A 15,738-nucleotide genomic window follows, 5' to 3' on the forward strand; every position below is an offset into this window, starting at 1 on the left:
CTGCTCCTCTGGCTTCTTTCAAGTGAAATCTTTTAGTTCAATTAGCCACTAGCAGCCAATCGAGCTAAGTGCTCTGACTGAGCTCCTCTTGCTTGTCAACATTCTTATGGTCTGATGTTCGTTTCTATTTTGCTAATTTGACACCAGCCGCAAGGGCTGGCTTTGGTGTTCCCTGGGAGACGCAGGTTTAAGACAATTGTTCATCATCGTCTCCTGACAGATTTGTTCTGCGTGAAAGCAGCGCTACGTTACTCTCGCATTTCTTTATGCAGGGCAATGAATTGCTTTTGTAGGCTGTTCTCTTCTTGTCCTCAGGGGTCTCCAGGAGGCTCTGTAATGTGATATATGGGGGAACTGGTTTTCATAATTTTGCTAGAATAAACCTGGAGCCATTTATTTTCTTGTTACTGCAGTGTTACATAATAAGCAACTGTGAACTGAGTATTGCGTTGCATATTGTGTAACACTATAATAACAAGAAAATTAGTGAAGATTTGATTTGTCTTCCCCTTTTTTCTGGGGCAGAAGAACTCAATGGAAATATTCTTAAAGAGAAAAGGAGTGCTTTACGCTTCAGATTAGGCTTTGGGTTTGGGTGATTGTGATGGCACACAAGGGTCACCAAACTGCCTTGTTAACTATGTTTTGCTTGGCAGCTCATAGTGACCACAGGTGGACGAGATGTAACGTGGAGCTGCATGTTGATCCTGATTTCCACTGTCTCGGTGCACGGCACTTGCTATCGAAGGTTTTGAAGTGAGCGCGCTCTCGGGCGTTTTGATCCGACTTCTTTGCCTTGGCTGCTCTGGGCTGAGGAGGGCCTTTGTGTTTGCGTGCAGAATTAAGGAAGACCATGTGATCCAGCACGGCCTGGTGGTGGACGGAGCCAGCCTGTCTCTGGCGCTCAGGGAACACGAGAGGTTGTTCATGGAGGTCTGCCGGAACTGCTCGGCGGTGCTCTGCTGCCGCATGGCTCCCCTGCAGAAAGCAAAAGTAGGAAAATTGCGTTTGTTTCCTTGCGTTTCCTCAGACTTAGAGGGCAAGAGGCCGAGACCGGGAAGACAGCCTGAGAGTTAGAGGAGTGTTAACCGTGTATTTCTTCATGCTGATGCCATGGTCCTTCAAAATCCAGACGACTTGCAATTTTTCTTTGACAGAACAATTAATGAAATCATCAGAAATTGTGAGAAAGTAGTTATTCTAATGTAGACTTTACATGGTATGTAAAAATAATCTGGTTGGCATTGTAAGTGCAATTGCCAAGCATTTAGAACAGGCAACAAGTGAGATATAGTTTGTAAGTTCTGTTTAATAATAGGGCACCTTCTGTGAGTTGACATGATCTGAATGTGTTGCTCAGTGTACATGGATGTGCATTGAATCTCTGGCTTTGCTCCATGTTTCACAGGTCGTGAGGCTGATAAAGACGTGCCCGGAGAAGCCCATTACCTTGGCAATTGGAGATGGAGCCAATGATGTCAGTATGATTCAGGAAGCCCATGTTGGGATCGGTAAGTATGGCTCAGATTTTTAAGGATATTTACAAACGAGCATCTTCCCTAGTGGTTTTAACTTAATGCCTGCACTTTTTTATGGTATGTTCTCAGCGCTCACCCCTATGTGCCCTCAAAAGAAATTGATAATCCATTCATGCAAATTCAGTTGTTTTTTTACATCAGTTAAAATATGAAATTGATTCATGTTCCTACATGTCTATTTATCATTTTTTGGCACTTTTTCTGATTTTTGTTGTATACCTGCCCACTCCCTATTATTACAAACATTATGTACAGTACGAGGACGGCTATGTGTGGCTGTGATGGATGTGACCACTTCAGTATGATCCTGGCATCACTCTCGTGCTAAAGCTGTCAAGAAAGAACAGAAACCAAAGAAAAAGACTTCACTTTAGGCTACAGTGTTAATACTGCTGAATGCAACAGTGTTCGACACTTGACTCTTGAATACACATGCGTTGCCCCGAATATTGTCTCTCCTAAGCGAAGGGAAATGGTGCTGAATGATTAACCGGATCGTTTGTCCAGCTCACAGTGGAACACAGCCTCAGTAAAGACAGACGCACACCCACTGGCGTGCTCTGTTGTGCGTTTTGGTTTGGAGGAAATCAGCTTGTGACTCGAATTCCCTTCTGCTTATTTCAGGAATCATGGGCAAAGAGGGACGACAGGCAGTGAGAAACAGTGACTATGCAATTGCAAGGTTTAAATTCCTTGCTAAGCTACTGCTGGTCCACGGCCACTTCTACTACATTAGAATAGCAACCCTTGTACAGTACTTTTTCTACAAGGTAAGTAGTGGGAGGTTTTATTCTGCCTTCACTGGTTCCAATTTAAGTTTAATGGATTGTGTTTATCAGATAAAACATTTAAGTATTTTCCTTTAATTCTTATTTTCTGTTTTTTTTTTTTAGAATGTGTGTTTTATCACACCCCAGTTTTTATACCAGTTCTTCTGTCTATTTTCGCAGCAAGTAAGTGTCCTCAGGTGGATCTTTATTCCTCTCTGTACCTGTTGTTAGGAAATTCCTGCCATCCCATTCAGTGTTTGCAAAGGTGCCACACATAAGTATAGCTTGCTCTGCAATATTAATTCTACTTCACTTCTTCTGGAAATTATACTGAAAGCCTTACAAAAACATAAACATTTTAATCTGCCCGTGGTGACTGAAATTTAGTATTGTGAAATATTGATGTGACACGGAAACAAACATTAAATATTGGAGACAGAAATGTTGTGAGTTGCTTCATCTTTCATGACCATAGCCCCGAGAAACTTCAATAGCAGCATGATGGTCATGTTTTAACATGCAACCAAGGCAGCTGATGTCCCTTGTGTCCACTTCACAGAATGAGTTAGCCAATGTTTCTTGCTACCCTGAAGCCAAAGCCCCCTTGTGCGCTCGTCCCAGTGCCTAAAGGACATGACCTGACAGAACTGTTTTGTTTTCCAGACCCTTTATGACAGTGTTTATCTCACCCTGTACAACATCTGTTTCACCTCTCTGCCCATTCTGGTGTACAGCCTCTTTGAGCAGCTGGTTCACCCCCACGTGCTGCAGAGCAAGCCAGCGCTGTACAGGTGGGTCCTAGTAGTGTTGTTAAAATTGCAAGGTAACGGTTCCTGCTTGTCCGTTAGTTTATGCTTCACAGTTATTTTTCCGTAACAGTCAGATATACAGTTATCTGTTAAGTGTCTACTGATTTTGACTGAGGTGACGAGATCGGTGTGGTTGCAGTGTGTATCTGAGTAACTTCTTGAAGAATAGTTAAAAAATAGAAATATTAGTTTTGCTGTATTGTATCGGTTATGTGGATATCTGCTGGTGGACTGCTGCTTGATTTGCTTACTGTGGCAAATCAACACACAAGGCTTTCTTTTTTTGTCCTGCAGATTCTTTTATATACAGTGCCTTGCGAAAGTATTCGGCCCCCTTGAACTTTTCAACCTTTTGCCACATTTCAGGCTTCAAACATAAAGATATAAATTTTTTATTTTATGTGAAGAATCACCAACAAGTGGGACACAATTGTGAAGTGGAACGAAATCTATTGGATTTTTGAAACTTTTTTAACTAATAAAAAAATGAAAAGTGGGGCGTGCAAAATTATTCGGCCCCTTTACTTTCAGTGCAGCAAACTCACTCCAGAAGTTCAGCGAGGATCTCTGAATGATCCAATGTTGTCCTAAATGACTGATGGTGATAAATAGAATCCACCTGTGTGTAATCAAGTCTTTGTATAAATGCACCTGCTCTGTGATAGTCTCAAGGTTCTGTTGAAAGCGCAGAGAGCATCATGAAGACCAAGGAACACACCAGGCAGGTCCGTAATACTGTTGTGGAGAAGTTTAAAGCCGGATTTGGATACAAAAAGATTTCCCAAGCTTCAAACATCCCAAGGAGCACTGTGCAAGCGATCATCTTGAAATGGAAGGAGTATCAGACCACTGCAAATCTACCAAGACCTGGCCGTCCCTCTAAACTTTCAGCTCAGACAAGGAGAAGACTGATCAGAGATGCAGCCAAGAGGCCCATGATCACTCTGGATGAACTGCAGAGAACTACAGCTGAGGTGGGAGAGTCTGTCCATAGGACAACAATCAGTCTTACACTGCACAAATCTGGCCTTTATGGAAGAGTGGCAAGAAGAAAGCCATTTCTCAAAGATATCCATAAAAAGTCTCGTCTAAAGTTTGCCACAAGCCACCTGGGAGACACCCCAAACATGTGGAAGAAGGTGCTCTGGTCAGATGAAACCAAAATCGAACTTTTTGGCCACAATGCAAAACGATATGTTTGGCGTAAAAGCAACACAGCTCATCACCCTCAACACACCATCCCCACTGTCAAACATGGTGGTGGCAGCATCATGGTTTGGGCCTGCTTTTCTTCAGCAGGGACAGGGAAGATGGTTAAAATTGAGGGGAAGATGGATGCAGCCAAATACAGGACCATTCTGGATGAAAACCTGTTGGAGTCTGCAAAAGACCTGAAACTGGGACGGAGATTTATCTTCCAACAAGACAATGATCACAAACATACAGCAAAATCTACAAAGGAATGGTTCACAAATAAACGTATCCAGGTGTTTGAATGGCCAAGTCAAAGTCCAGACCTGAATCCAATCGAGAATCTGTGGAAAGAGCTGAAAACTGCTGTTCACAAACGCTCTCCATCCAACCTCACTGAGCTCGAGCTGTTTTGCAAGGAAGAATGGGCAAGAATTTCAGTCTCTCGATGTGCAAAACTGATAGAGACATACCCCAAGCGACTTGCAGCTGTAATCGCAGCAAAAGGTGGCTCTACAAAGTATTAACGCAAGGGGGCCGAATAATTTTGCACGCCCCACTTTTCATTTTTTTATTAGTTAAAAAAGTTTCAAAAATCCAATAGATTTCGTTCCACTTCACAATTGTGTCCCACTTGTTGGTGATTCTTCACATAAAATAAAAAATTTATATCTTTATGTTTGAAGCCTGAAATGTGGCAAAAGGTTGAAAAGTTCAAGGGGGCCGAATACTTTCGCAAGGCACTGTACATGTTCTTTTTAATTTTTTCTACACTGAGACTTGTTATTTACCTGTTACAGGTCAGTACTTACAAAGAAAAGTTTGCAGTTTGCAGAGGTGTCAGAAAAGAGATGAAGCAGGAATTTCTGTCAGAAACTGTGTGTCTGATTGAGACAGAATGTACCTAATTGACATTAATTTTAATTTGCGGTATTTTTCACATTTGTACGAATCTTTGTTTTCCTCTCCCTATCCCAACAGAGACATCAGCAAAAACTCCACCCTCTCCTTCAAAACCTTTCTGTACTGGACAGTGCTGGGGTTCTCGCATGCCTTTGCCTTCTTCTTCGGCTCTTACATCCTCATGGGGGAGGACACCTCCCTGATGGGCAACGGACAGGTGAGCTCTGGGTTTCGGCTGGTGGCCACACAGTTGTGCACGAACACATTCTGCAGTGTTGGCATTGACCTGCAATACAGAAAAATAAAGTTTTGAAACGACAGAAAACCCTGTAGGGTTAATAACACAAGACGAATCAAAACAGTCAGAGCACCTACCAGAACTGAATTTTCTTAGGGTAAGAAGTAAACTCCTCCATGCTGAAAAGAGCAGAACACAAACACGACATCTCAGCCCTAGAGCCTTCTTCAGGTGATGAAATGATGTGTTTCTTTTCTTCTGTCTTCAGCATGGAATACACCTTTATCTATTCCTTTGCAGCCTACACATGCTGACGCAGTTCCCTACTTGATTTTCTCAAACTGCAGCTTCCTCTTCTCCTCCAGTAGTCTTTCTGTCTGGAGGGGTGCTGGGGTTCTATCTTGACCTTTCTTTCTTTCATTAAACTGGCTTCCAGGTTTTGTTAAAATTCTGTGGCTGGGTTTAGTGTTTCTGTTGTTCATTTTTAATAGTAGAATTCACTAGCATAGCACTGTTCCCACTGCAAGGCGATGGCAACGGCCTCGCTGCTGTGAGCAATGAAGCCACCCGCAGGCTGCAGGAGAGCTGCTCTGTGGGCTGCACTCTGGGGAACAGCAGCTTTCACACAAGGGCACTGTCCTGCTAGCTGCTTACCTGTAGATTTGAAGCCAGTAAACTGCAAGTTCTGGCCTGAAGTTGCAAAAGGTCCATACAGTCAAATGAAGTAATATGGTCAGTGCAGTAATCTGCTTAACGTCCGAACAATAGCTCTAGAACTATTAATATAAATATTGGCACCCACCATCTTCATTGTGAAGATGAGTGCACAATAAGGTTAAAAGAGGTATCATTGAAAAATGTTCATGTAGAAAACTTTTGCACTTCATGGATTTGTGAATAATCTTGATTCAGAGTACTGATACTTGTGCCGGTTACTTGAGTCCAGAGTTCTGTTATCAGGTTGACTCACTAAGAGAACTGAAAGACTTTGTCTTTATCTCCAGGGTCACATGTTTGTTCAGGCAGGGGCGACTCATGTTTTAAAAATGGTTTCTGAGAGGTGCTCTGTGTACTGAAGACACTTCCCTTTTCTTACAGCCTCTCACAGTCTTCGGGCATTCACTGTCTTGCCTTCCTTGCCTGTTTCTTTCATTTTTCTTTTCTCCCTCTTTTGCACCCATGCATGCCTTCAGGTCTTGAGAGCTAACAGACAACTGGTAAGAGCAGACTAGATCAGATTTGATACATGTTCTGTTCTAACAATCATCTGCCACTGTCACCAGCTTCCTAAACTGGATTTAGTTCCTTCAGTGTTTGTTGTGCATGTGAAACGTTGAAACTGGACCTTCTGTCTTAATCACGTACAGTTTCATCATCTGTTCCTTGAACTTCTTGCGATTCTTCTTTGATATTTGTGAATTTTGTTGGACCTGTAATACGTTCTTCTCCTTTGATGTCAAATACTAATTCAAAAGCTTTGTTTCTGTAGTTTTTGGTAATTCAACCTTCCAGTAATAAAATAATAAGGCACATTAATTCTTGATATTAGATATTATTATTTGTAAATTATATTTAAGTAAATAAGGTTTCTGGCATTACTGTGCAATAATATTTTGAACTAATGGCATTTAATTTATTTTTTCCCCTCCATATTCAGATGTTTGGGAACTGGACATTTGGCACTTTAGTATTCACAGTAATGGTCATTACAGTTACGCTAAAGGTAAATAGTCTTTCATTCTTTGCACATTAAACAAAAATGAGATTGTTACAGTCGATTGTAAAGTAACTGTGACTCTTGCTCCTGTTTCACAAGCTGGCTCTGGAGACTCACTTCTGGACATGGATGAATCACTTTGTGACATGGGGCTCCATCGCCTTTTACTTCATCTTCTCCTTGTTTTATGGGGGAATTATTTGGTAAAGTATTGAACAGTGTTGAGATCTGTGTGTAAACCTTCATTTTCGTGGGTCCCCTCATATGTGCTGTGTGTTGTATACTTCCATGAGACTACAGTAAACCCTCAGTTTGAAAAATCATTGAAAGGCCTGTTAAGAAATGTCATCCTTTTCCTGCAATTGCAACCATAGTACAGAAAAAGTGTTATAGGGACATAAAACTGTTTACAGTCAGTGTTGTTTGTGTCTCAGATGCTTTAGTGGAGTTTTACAAAACAATACATTTAAAAATTACACTAATATGTAAACTGTGTGTACAAATAACAAAGCAAGGTAAAAATAACTTTTAGGTAGGCTTAAAATTCAGGAATATCAATTGTGACCTGTAGGAGTTGGTCGGCTGCTTACGATGGATCTTTTTTGTGTTATGTAGACTTTAGAGAATTTTATAGGTTTTTTTTACAACACCTGAAATAAAAAGCTGATATTGTATATTCATGATAAAAAGGCACAGGGACAATTTTCATTCCCTGTGTTGGTTTCAATTATTTAAAAAATCTCAAAAGACCCAGACAGCATATATATAGTATATTTTTTTGCTCATAAAAGTTATTTTAAACTGAAAAGACGTCATTTGTGATTTAACAAGCATTGGGCAATAATAGACACCCCTTTCCCCCTTTACCCCTTTACTGTATAGGTTTTCATTAAGAGGCAGACCTGTTTAATATTAGTTTCCCCTGTCTGACGTGTTTTAGTATGTTTTCCTGGTTTTCACAGTAGGTCCGGGTCTCGGCTAGTGCTGATCAGAATTGGACTGGAGAGGGCACACACTGCAACACTGTCCTTGATCTGGGAGGCTGGAGCCCTAGACTTAAGCCTGTTGGACTGTGTGTACACCTAAGACAGTCTGACAGTGTGGTGAGATTGGGAGTGCTGAGAGGCAGGAGACACAGCAGGTGCAGGGAGGACCTTAGTGCAGCGGCTGCAGCACTGCAGGAGACACAGCAAGTGCAGGAAGGACCTCAGTGCAGCGGCTGCAGCACTGCAGGAGACACAACAGATGCAGGAAGGACCTCAGTGCAGCGGCTGCAGCACTGCAGGAGACACAACAGGTGCAGGAAGGACCTCAGTGCAGCGGCTGCAGCACTGCAGGAGACACAACAGGTGCAGGAAGGACCTCAGTGCAGCGGCTGCAGCACTGCAGGAGACACAACAGGTGCAGGAAGGACCTCAGTGCAGCGGCTGCAGCACTGCAGGAGACAAGCAAGTGCAGGAAGGACCTCAGTGCAGCGGCTGCAGCACTGCAGGAGACACAACAGGTGCAGGAAGGACCTCAGTGCAGCGGCTGCAGCACTGCAGGAGACACAACAGGTGCAGGAAGGACCTCAGTGCAGCGGCTGCAGCACTGCAGGAGACACAACAGGTGCAGGAAGGACCTCAGTGCAGCGGCTGCAGCACTGCAGGAGACACAACAGGTGCAGGAAGGACCTCAGTGCAGCGGCTGCAGCACTGCAGGAGACACAACAGATGCAGGAAGGACCTCAGTGCAGCGGCTGCAGCACTGCAGGAGACACAACAGGTGCAGGAAGGACCTCAGTGCAGCGGCTGCAGCACTGCAGGAGACACAACAGGTGCAGGAAGGACCTCAGTGCAGCGGCTGCAGCACTGCAGGAGACACAACAGGTGCAGGAAGGACCTTAGTGCAGCAGGGAGTCTCGACAGCCGAGTTGCACGGCTGCCTGAATTGCCGAGCTCTCCAGCCGCAGTAGCGCTGTCCTGTCGGTGGTAGTTGTCATGCAATTGTTCTTTGGCACTGGAAGGGGGTGTTTGTAGCTTCTCAAAGTCCTTTGTCACATTTGTTTTGTGTTTTTTCCACAGGCCGTTTTTACACACACAGGACATGTACTTCGTCTTCGTTCAGCTTCTTTCCAGTGGATCAGCCTGGTTCGCCATTATCATCATAGTCATCATCTGTCTGTTCCCTGATGCCATCAAGAAGATCTTTTACAGACAGGTTCAGCCCACAAACACCCAGAAGGCTCAGGCAAGTACCCATGTGCAGCCCCTATGCAGATGTCTCTGTACATGCTGAAAGGACGTCTTCCTTAAAGTAACAAAAATATAGCATTGTTGATTAACTAGTATTTTTAAAACTGCTATCAAATTGTTCAGTTAACACAAGCTAGGACTGAGGAAAAACCATTGCCTCTCTTTATCCCTGTTATTTAATATGAGCAACACCATGCAGAAACTGAAAGCATGCACACACCCTTGATACATTGCTCACAGAGCATGGCTTAGCATGTTGTAACCTGCAGCCACAAGCAGCAAAGCATGTCTTATCTGAACTGTCCACTTAAAGCCCCCAAGTCATTGTTTTGACCCTGGATCACTGGAAAGTGATGTTTGGATTATTGTGAGCTATTCTGGCCATTGAACAGGTGGGAAAACACATTTTAAATGTTCTGAACCTGTGTTGAACCCCTTGCAGTGTTTGACCTCAGTGGAGGTAGTCTGCAGGCCATATCTCCATCGCAGTGTATGTAAAACAAGTGAGAGTGAATGCTTAAAATTTTTTAACTGACAACATCAAACAACTGGGAATCTGATTTGAAGCTCTCTAGGTGTGAGTTTTAACGAACATCGTTGGGGCTCCAGTTCAGATAACAACTAAGACAGAAATGTTAAGATTTTAACTGCAGAACAAGGAGTGGTGAGTTCCTTTCAGGACATGTTTATGAAAGGAAGTTCATCCGATTGCGCTCATTTGAAATAGTAAGGTATTCTGTAAGTTTGGCCACGTCATAGTAACCTCTAACTGGAGGAGACTGTTTAAACTGGTCTGTGCGGTTGTGGGTTCGACCGCCCCTTACAGTGGCAGTGAGAAAGCCCCTATCTCCAGCTCATGCAGTCGAAACCAGGAGTGTAAGCTTGTAAAAAGACCATACACGCCCGTTTATTTTTAAGTCAAGGTTATTCTGTTATTTTCGAGGTGTCAGTGCACATTCCTCCCCCCTATGCCTCCTGTGGGGAAGAAAGGACTCATCACTGGGACAGGGGGAAGGTCTGTGAGGTGTGGGGACGCTCAGCGCTCTGCAAGCACGATGCAAACCACACACTTCGCTGACGGGCCCAGCACAGGCATTTCTCAGAAGAGGAGGTTCACACGCAGGCTGTTAGGATAAGAACAGATATGCAATAAAATATTTATGTGCCCTTAGGGCAAATATCTAATGTTACCTATTTGTTACCCGATTTTTTTTAAATCTTAATCAAATGTTCCACTGATTTGAAATAACAGGCTCTTACTTGGCTTACAAGACACAACTAGGGTTTTCACCTACAAGCTCTTAAAGTATTAATACAATATTTAATTAAGCATATTGAGTTCAATGCGAATTTTACACCCTAGGAATTAGAGCTGGCTGGTTTATGTGACTGCTGAGTGCAGAGCTGGACTTGGCAGAAGACTGATGTTTCCTTACTTGCTGAAGTCATTCAGCTCAAAGCTGGCGGAAATGTGCTGAGGCTTAGAGAGTCCGATACTATACTGGTATTGGAACAGCCTGCTGCAACAAAACATTTCAACATAGCTGAAGTTCACCTTTCTAAATTGTATGTGAGAATACTCCTTTCTGCTGTTTTACAGTGAAATTCTGCTGTGACATTAAAATAGACCTGAAAATTGTCATCCTAAGAAATCTAGAAATATCTAAGAAGAGATCTAAAAAATATCTAAAATGATATTTAAAAATGAGTATGAAAGAAAATGTTTAAATGTTTGAGTTACAACTGATGCATTAAAATGTATATCCGTTTGACTTGATATAGGGACTATAAGAAAATGCTTCCTGCAGGACTTGCTGTTTTCACAAAACGTCAGGGTTGCGATTAATACATTTTGTCATGTGCAACCACAGCAAATTGTATGTTTTTAATGAACATTTGCAAACAATATAAATCCTTGCTTCCTAGCTGGCAGGGTTTAGCAGTGTGGAAGTGTTAGATTTCTGAGGAAGTGACATATCCTACCAGAGCAGATGTGAGGTAACAGAATAATTTTTATTAATTTCACATAAATTCCTTGTTTTTTTTTCCTATTGATATCTTGAGTAGGTGTGTTTCACAGCAGTCATCTGACAGACAGCTGGAACAGGAAAACCGATTTGCTAAAACGTAAAATGTTAAAAACTATATTAGCCTTTAATTTATAAAACAATCTTAAAATAATAAATAAAAACATTAAATTGAATTTCATGTCTGAAAAAGACATTTTAAATGCAAACCCATCACTTTTTTCTGTTTCTTATTTCACTTTTAAAGTGGTGCTTTTCTTCTAATAGATCAGGATATAATCAGCTGATTTTGTGATTCTGCAGCCGAGAAATGAGAATTTCAAAACCAGAATGTATTTCTGCAGTGTTGCTAATTTTGGGCAGTCTGTGCCTGTCGTTCTTAATTATTCTGGGCATCAGTTATACAGTATAAGAAATGTCAGATTCCTGAAGCATTTAGATCACTTAGTCCTTCTGTAAATTTGTAGAGCTTTTATGCAAGTGCTTTGATCATAGTGTATCAGAGCTTGCAAGTGTGTTCTGTGTGCTTATGTATATACAGAGATGGTCTGAGTTAAATGTGTGCAGAAAAGCAGAAAATCTAGTGAATAGATCGAAGAAATCCATTCCGTTCTACATTGCTGAAATGTTTATTCTCAAGGCCGGGAAGTGTAACCAAACATTTCTCAACTTCTCAAAACTCTTTCTTTTTCTTGGAGAGTGAAGTGTTTTTGGACAGCGCTCCTAGGAAAATGACTCTTCAGTGCCTGGCCACAGATTAACGGTCTTCTCCTACCTTGGTCTGTCATGTGTGTGAAATACCTCCAGCAAGTTGTTTTTAGTGTCTTCTCTCCCTTACTGACCTCTTGTGTGTTCCTGCCCTCTTCTGTCTGCTCTGTAGATGTACTCCAACAGAGTTGCTTTAGGTGATGACTTCATCGCTCTGCAGCCCTTGTCCAGAGCCAAGAATCAGCTGGGAAAAATTAGGTAGAGTAGGAAAGCCAGTCACCTGCCCTTCTGCATGTGGAAGACAAACTAACCAGCATTCAGGGGAGGGAGAGACAAGTCAGACTGAGAATGTGGAGAGGCAGTAACCCCGCGTTAGCTTGCATGTAAGCAGAGAAAGTATTTTACAACTCAGTTCTACTAAGAAGCTTCAATGCTTTCCCCAGCAGCTGAGGAGTGAGCGTCCACGCATGACAGTTACAATATCTGTCTTCATTCACCAAATTGTGCTCCTGCATGCTTGAAAGCTATATCTGGGCATGTGAGGTTTACATTCTTACTGTGTTGCATGATCCATTGATAGTATCTTCGTTTTTGCATCTGATACAGTACAGTAGATTTTTGTTAGGGCTGTTCCATATTTAGAATTTTGACACTGTAGGAAACTATTGAAACTGATGATATCAGCCTAGTGAAGTAGCTGAATGGATCAGCTGTTTCAAGAACATATTATGTTGTTCTGGGCACAGCCTTTGCTTTGGAAAGGGTTTAATCGACCCTTCCTCTGAATCCGTGTCACAGCTTTAATAAGAGGCTGCATTTGGAAATGAGGAATGTGCATGCTCTCGAAAGAAATGACTGTTTTTTAAGCATGCCTCAACAGAAAGTGAGATGATAACTGTGCAATAAGAAGTGTTCAGAAAGCTTCTTCAATTGCAGTGAAAACACCAGTTCTTAGTACACACGAAGTACAATGTGTGTCAGTTCCTAATTTCAAATCCGAACATTCCTCGGTTTAAGATCGTAAAAATATGGTTTCTGATCCCAAAACCTGCGACTCTCTTGTCTTTACTCCCCTGTTTGCACGTTTATCTGCCACCACGATTCCTGTCACCCTAAGTCGGACACCTGCTGTACTTCAGCACGGAGGCCAGCATGACACCAGGCCTAACGCAGGTCTTTTACACTGGTGCCAAAAGGACCAACAATCGACGAGGAATCCCGAAGGAGCTTTCTGTAACTCTCCTTATGCAGAAATAGTGACTTTTTTTTGACACTTACAAGTTTTTTGTCCTTCTAGATGGAAGAGGATAAAATTTCAGTCAGCTCAGAATATGACTTTGCTGAAGGCAGGAGCAGAGGCGAGGACAATTGGCAACTGTTAGCTGATTCATCCAGCCAGCAGGGCAGTCCTAACGAGCCCTAGGTAGTACTCCCATCCAGCCGCTGTGTGCTTGCACACTGGGACCCCATCATCAGCCCATCCCCGTGTAGGCAAGGAGGGACGCAGGGGAGAGCTTGTGTAGACAGGCAATGGGGAAAAGCCATAGAGAATGCTGGCATGTTTGCTCCTGTGTCTGTATATTGTGAGTTCTTGTGGTCTCATGTGCTGTATTGTCTTATCCTTAGTACAGAGCCTTATGTGCCTTGTGGAGGCTGACATGTTGGGTATTCCTACTGTAATCATATCATCTCATGAACAAAAGGCCTTTCAAAGGCACTTGTTTGTAATTGTATGTTGTGTCTTTTCCCCAGATGTCATTTTTGCTAGAGCAGTTTTATACACTTTTTGTAAGACATTTCAGCCATGTTATTTTCTACAGGAATATATTTTCCAAAAAATCAACTGCCACATTAATCCTGTGCTGTCCTGTTTTTACTTATTTTGAATAAAGTCATATTTTAATCACTTATTTTTCTTTAGTTTGCATTCTCATCCCTATCCCAGTTTGAAGGGTCTTTTTAAGTTTTGTTTTTTTTTCAAATCAGTTTTATTTATCTTCAAGCTCTTCAACTCCTATTCTTCAAAATAATGATGCGAAAGTATCTTTGTTGTCTGCTGGGGAAAAGGAAGTGATTTTCATGACTTGATCTCAGTGCAGCATGAATTCAGTGTTGTAGTAACCAACAATAAGACCAGTCTTCTTCTGGAGATCTGGCTGGTCTAGATTTCCTCTTGTACAGTTTGTACCAGGCAGTTTATGCTTGTGTTATGATGGCTTTGCTTCTTCGTAACAGACTAATTAACAGGGAAATGCCTGGCTAGCTTAATCCCGTCAGTTCAAATAATTTAACTTGGTCGTGGAATATGTCATGCAACACTTAACAGACAAATTATTTTTTTCTTTGTTGTGTTTTGTAAATGACCTGGAAGTGCTGTTTTTGCGATTGGCAGCGCATTTGAGACGGCTCTTGCTAAGCGAGTGTGGGGTAGATTATTTAAAAGTCAACTCTTGATAAAATTAACCATTTTTAGCAGTTTTCATAAGGATTATTAGGAAGATGGCAATGTGGGCGTCCCGCTGGGAGTCAATAGGCCAAATTTTCCCCCATCAGGGTGTCTCTCTCCCGGCTCCCAGAACCCCTGTTTGTCTGCTGCTGTCCACAATACCTGAACTACATGCTCGGATGAAGTACTGCATGGTCTTTCTTTGAGTTGTTTGCTGGACTGGAGATTTTAGCCATTTTCAGGAGTTAGAGCATCACCTGGTCTCACACTGTTGATATCATCAGGCAGAACCTCCTTCTGAATGAATCACTTAAGACACAGGGAAAGAAGTTGAAAAATATAACTTAGGAGGTATTGTTGGAGAAGGGTTTTTGTGTATGTAATTCTGATGAAGGTACATGAAATACTTTAGTAATATTTTATGACAAGAGCATTGGACATGTTCTTTAAATTACTTATTTTGCAGTCCTTTGGCAAACATCATTTCTCAAGGGTGTGTTCTCACATTTGTCTAGGGCTCTTCCTCTTAAAGTATACTAAAGTAATTCTTGCAAATGCTGGATGTCATCATGAGCTGAATAGCATGCTCATGTTTTGCAAGTTGAGAAGGTGAGGCAGTGGCAGTTTTAAAAAATGTTTCAGCCTGACAGCAGTTGGCTGCAGTAGTGCTGTCTGCGTGGAGAGCAGGGGCTGCTCTGCACTGGCCTGCCTGCTGGGGGCGCTCTCCGCACTGGCTCTGCTGTGGTCTCTGCAGGGCTGCAGTGGGAGCAGGATTTGCTTCCTTTGCTGTGAGGCTGCAGATGTGAGCCAGCTAGTCTTTGCAAATTGAATTCAGTGGGAGGAAAAAACATTTTACACCAAAATTCAGTTCTTTCATTTTTCACCTCCTTCACTGTTTGTTTTGCTTCAAAAATGTCAGCCAATATTTAATTGGCATTATCATCTTTTCATCAAATTCTTTCATTCCTCTTTATCTAGCATTTCCAAACCATGTTATTTTCTCAGTGTCCATAAAGGTATTTTAGCTTCAAAGGTGATTGTTCCATTTTATAATCACTAAAATTGTCCCATAGGGATTTCTCATGTGAATACAGCACACTAAGTGGGAATACATTAATCATTAAATAGCAGAACATCCAGATTAATAATCTTTTGCG

At 42.1% G+C, this 15,738-nt stretch overlaps 1 protein-coding gene across 15 annotated transcripts in view; it reads left to right on the forward strand.

The window, feature by feature from the left end:
- Positions 1–15,738, forward strand: part of atp11b (ATPase phospholipid transporting 11B) — a 42,121-nt gene that overhangs the window by 21,303 nt on the left and 5,080 nt on the right. For 4 of the 15 annotated variants that reach the window (XM_015360760.2, XM_015360777.2, XM_015360765.2 and 1 more), the window contains exons 20-29: positions 840–993; positions 1,409–1,511; positions 2,163–2,308; positions 2,432–2,491; positions 2,972–3,099; positions 5,290–5,428; positions 6,643–6,666; positions 7,107–7,172; positions 7,266–7,369; positions 9,230–9,395. In XM_015360760.2, coding sequence (XP_015216246.1) covers positions 840–993; positions 1,409–1,511; positions 2,163–2,308; positions 2,432–2,491; positions 2,972–3,099; positions 5,290–5,428; positions 6,643–6,666; positions 7,107–7,172; positions 7,266–7,369; positions 9,230–9,395 — 1,090 coding nt within the window. The other 11 variants (XM_015360769.2, XM_015360767.2, XM_015360766.2 and 8 more) reach the window with 8 other exon arrangements.

This window comes from Lepisosteus oculatus, chromosome 13 (genome assembly GCF_040954835.1).
Source record: "Lepisosteus oculatus isolate fLepOcu1 chromosome 13, fLepOcu1.hap2, whole genome shotgun sequence".
NCBI lineage: Eukaryota > Metazoa > Chordata > Actinopteri > Semionotiformes > Lepisosteidae > Lepisosteus > Lepisosteus oculatus.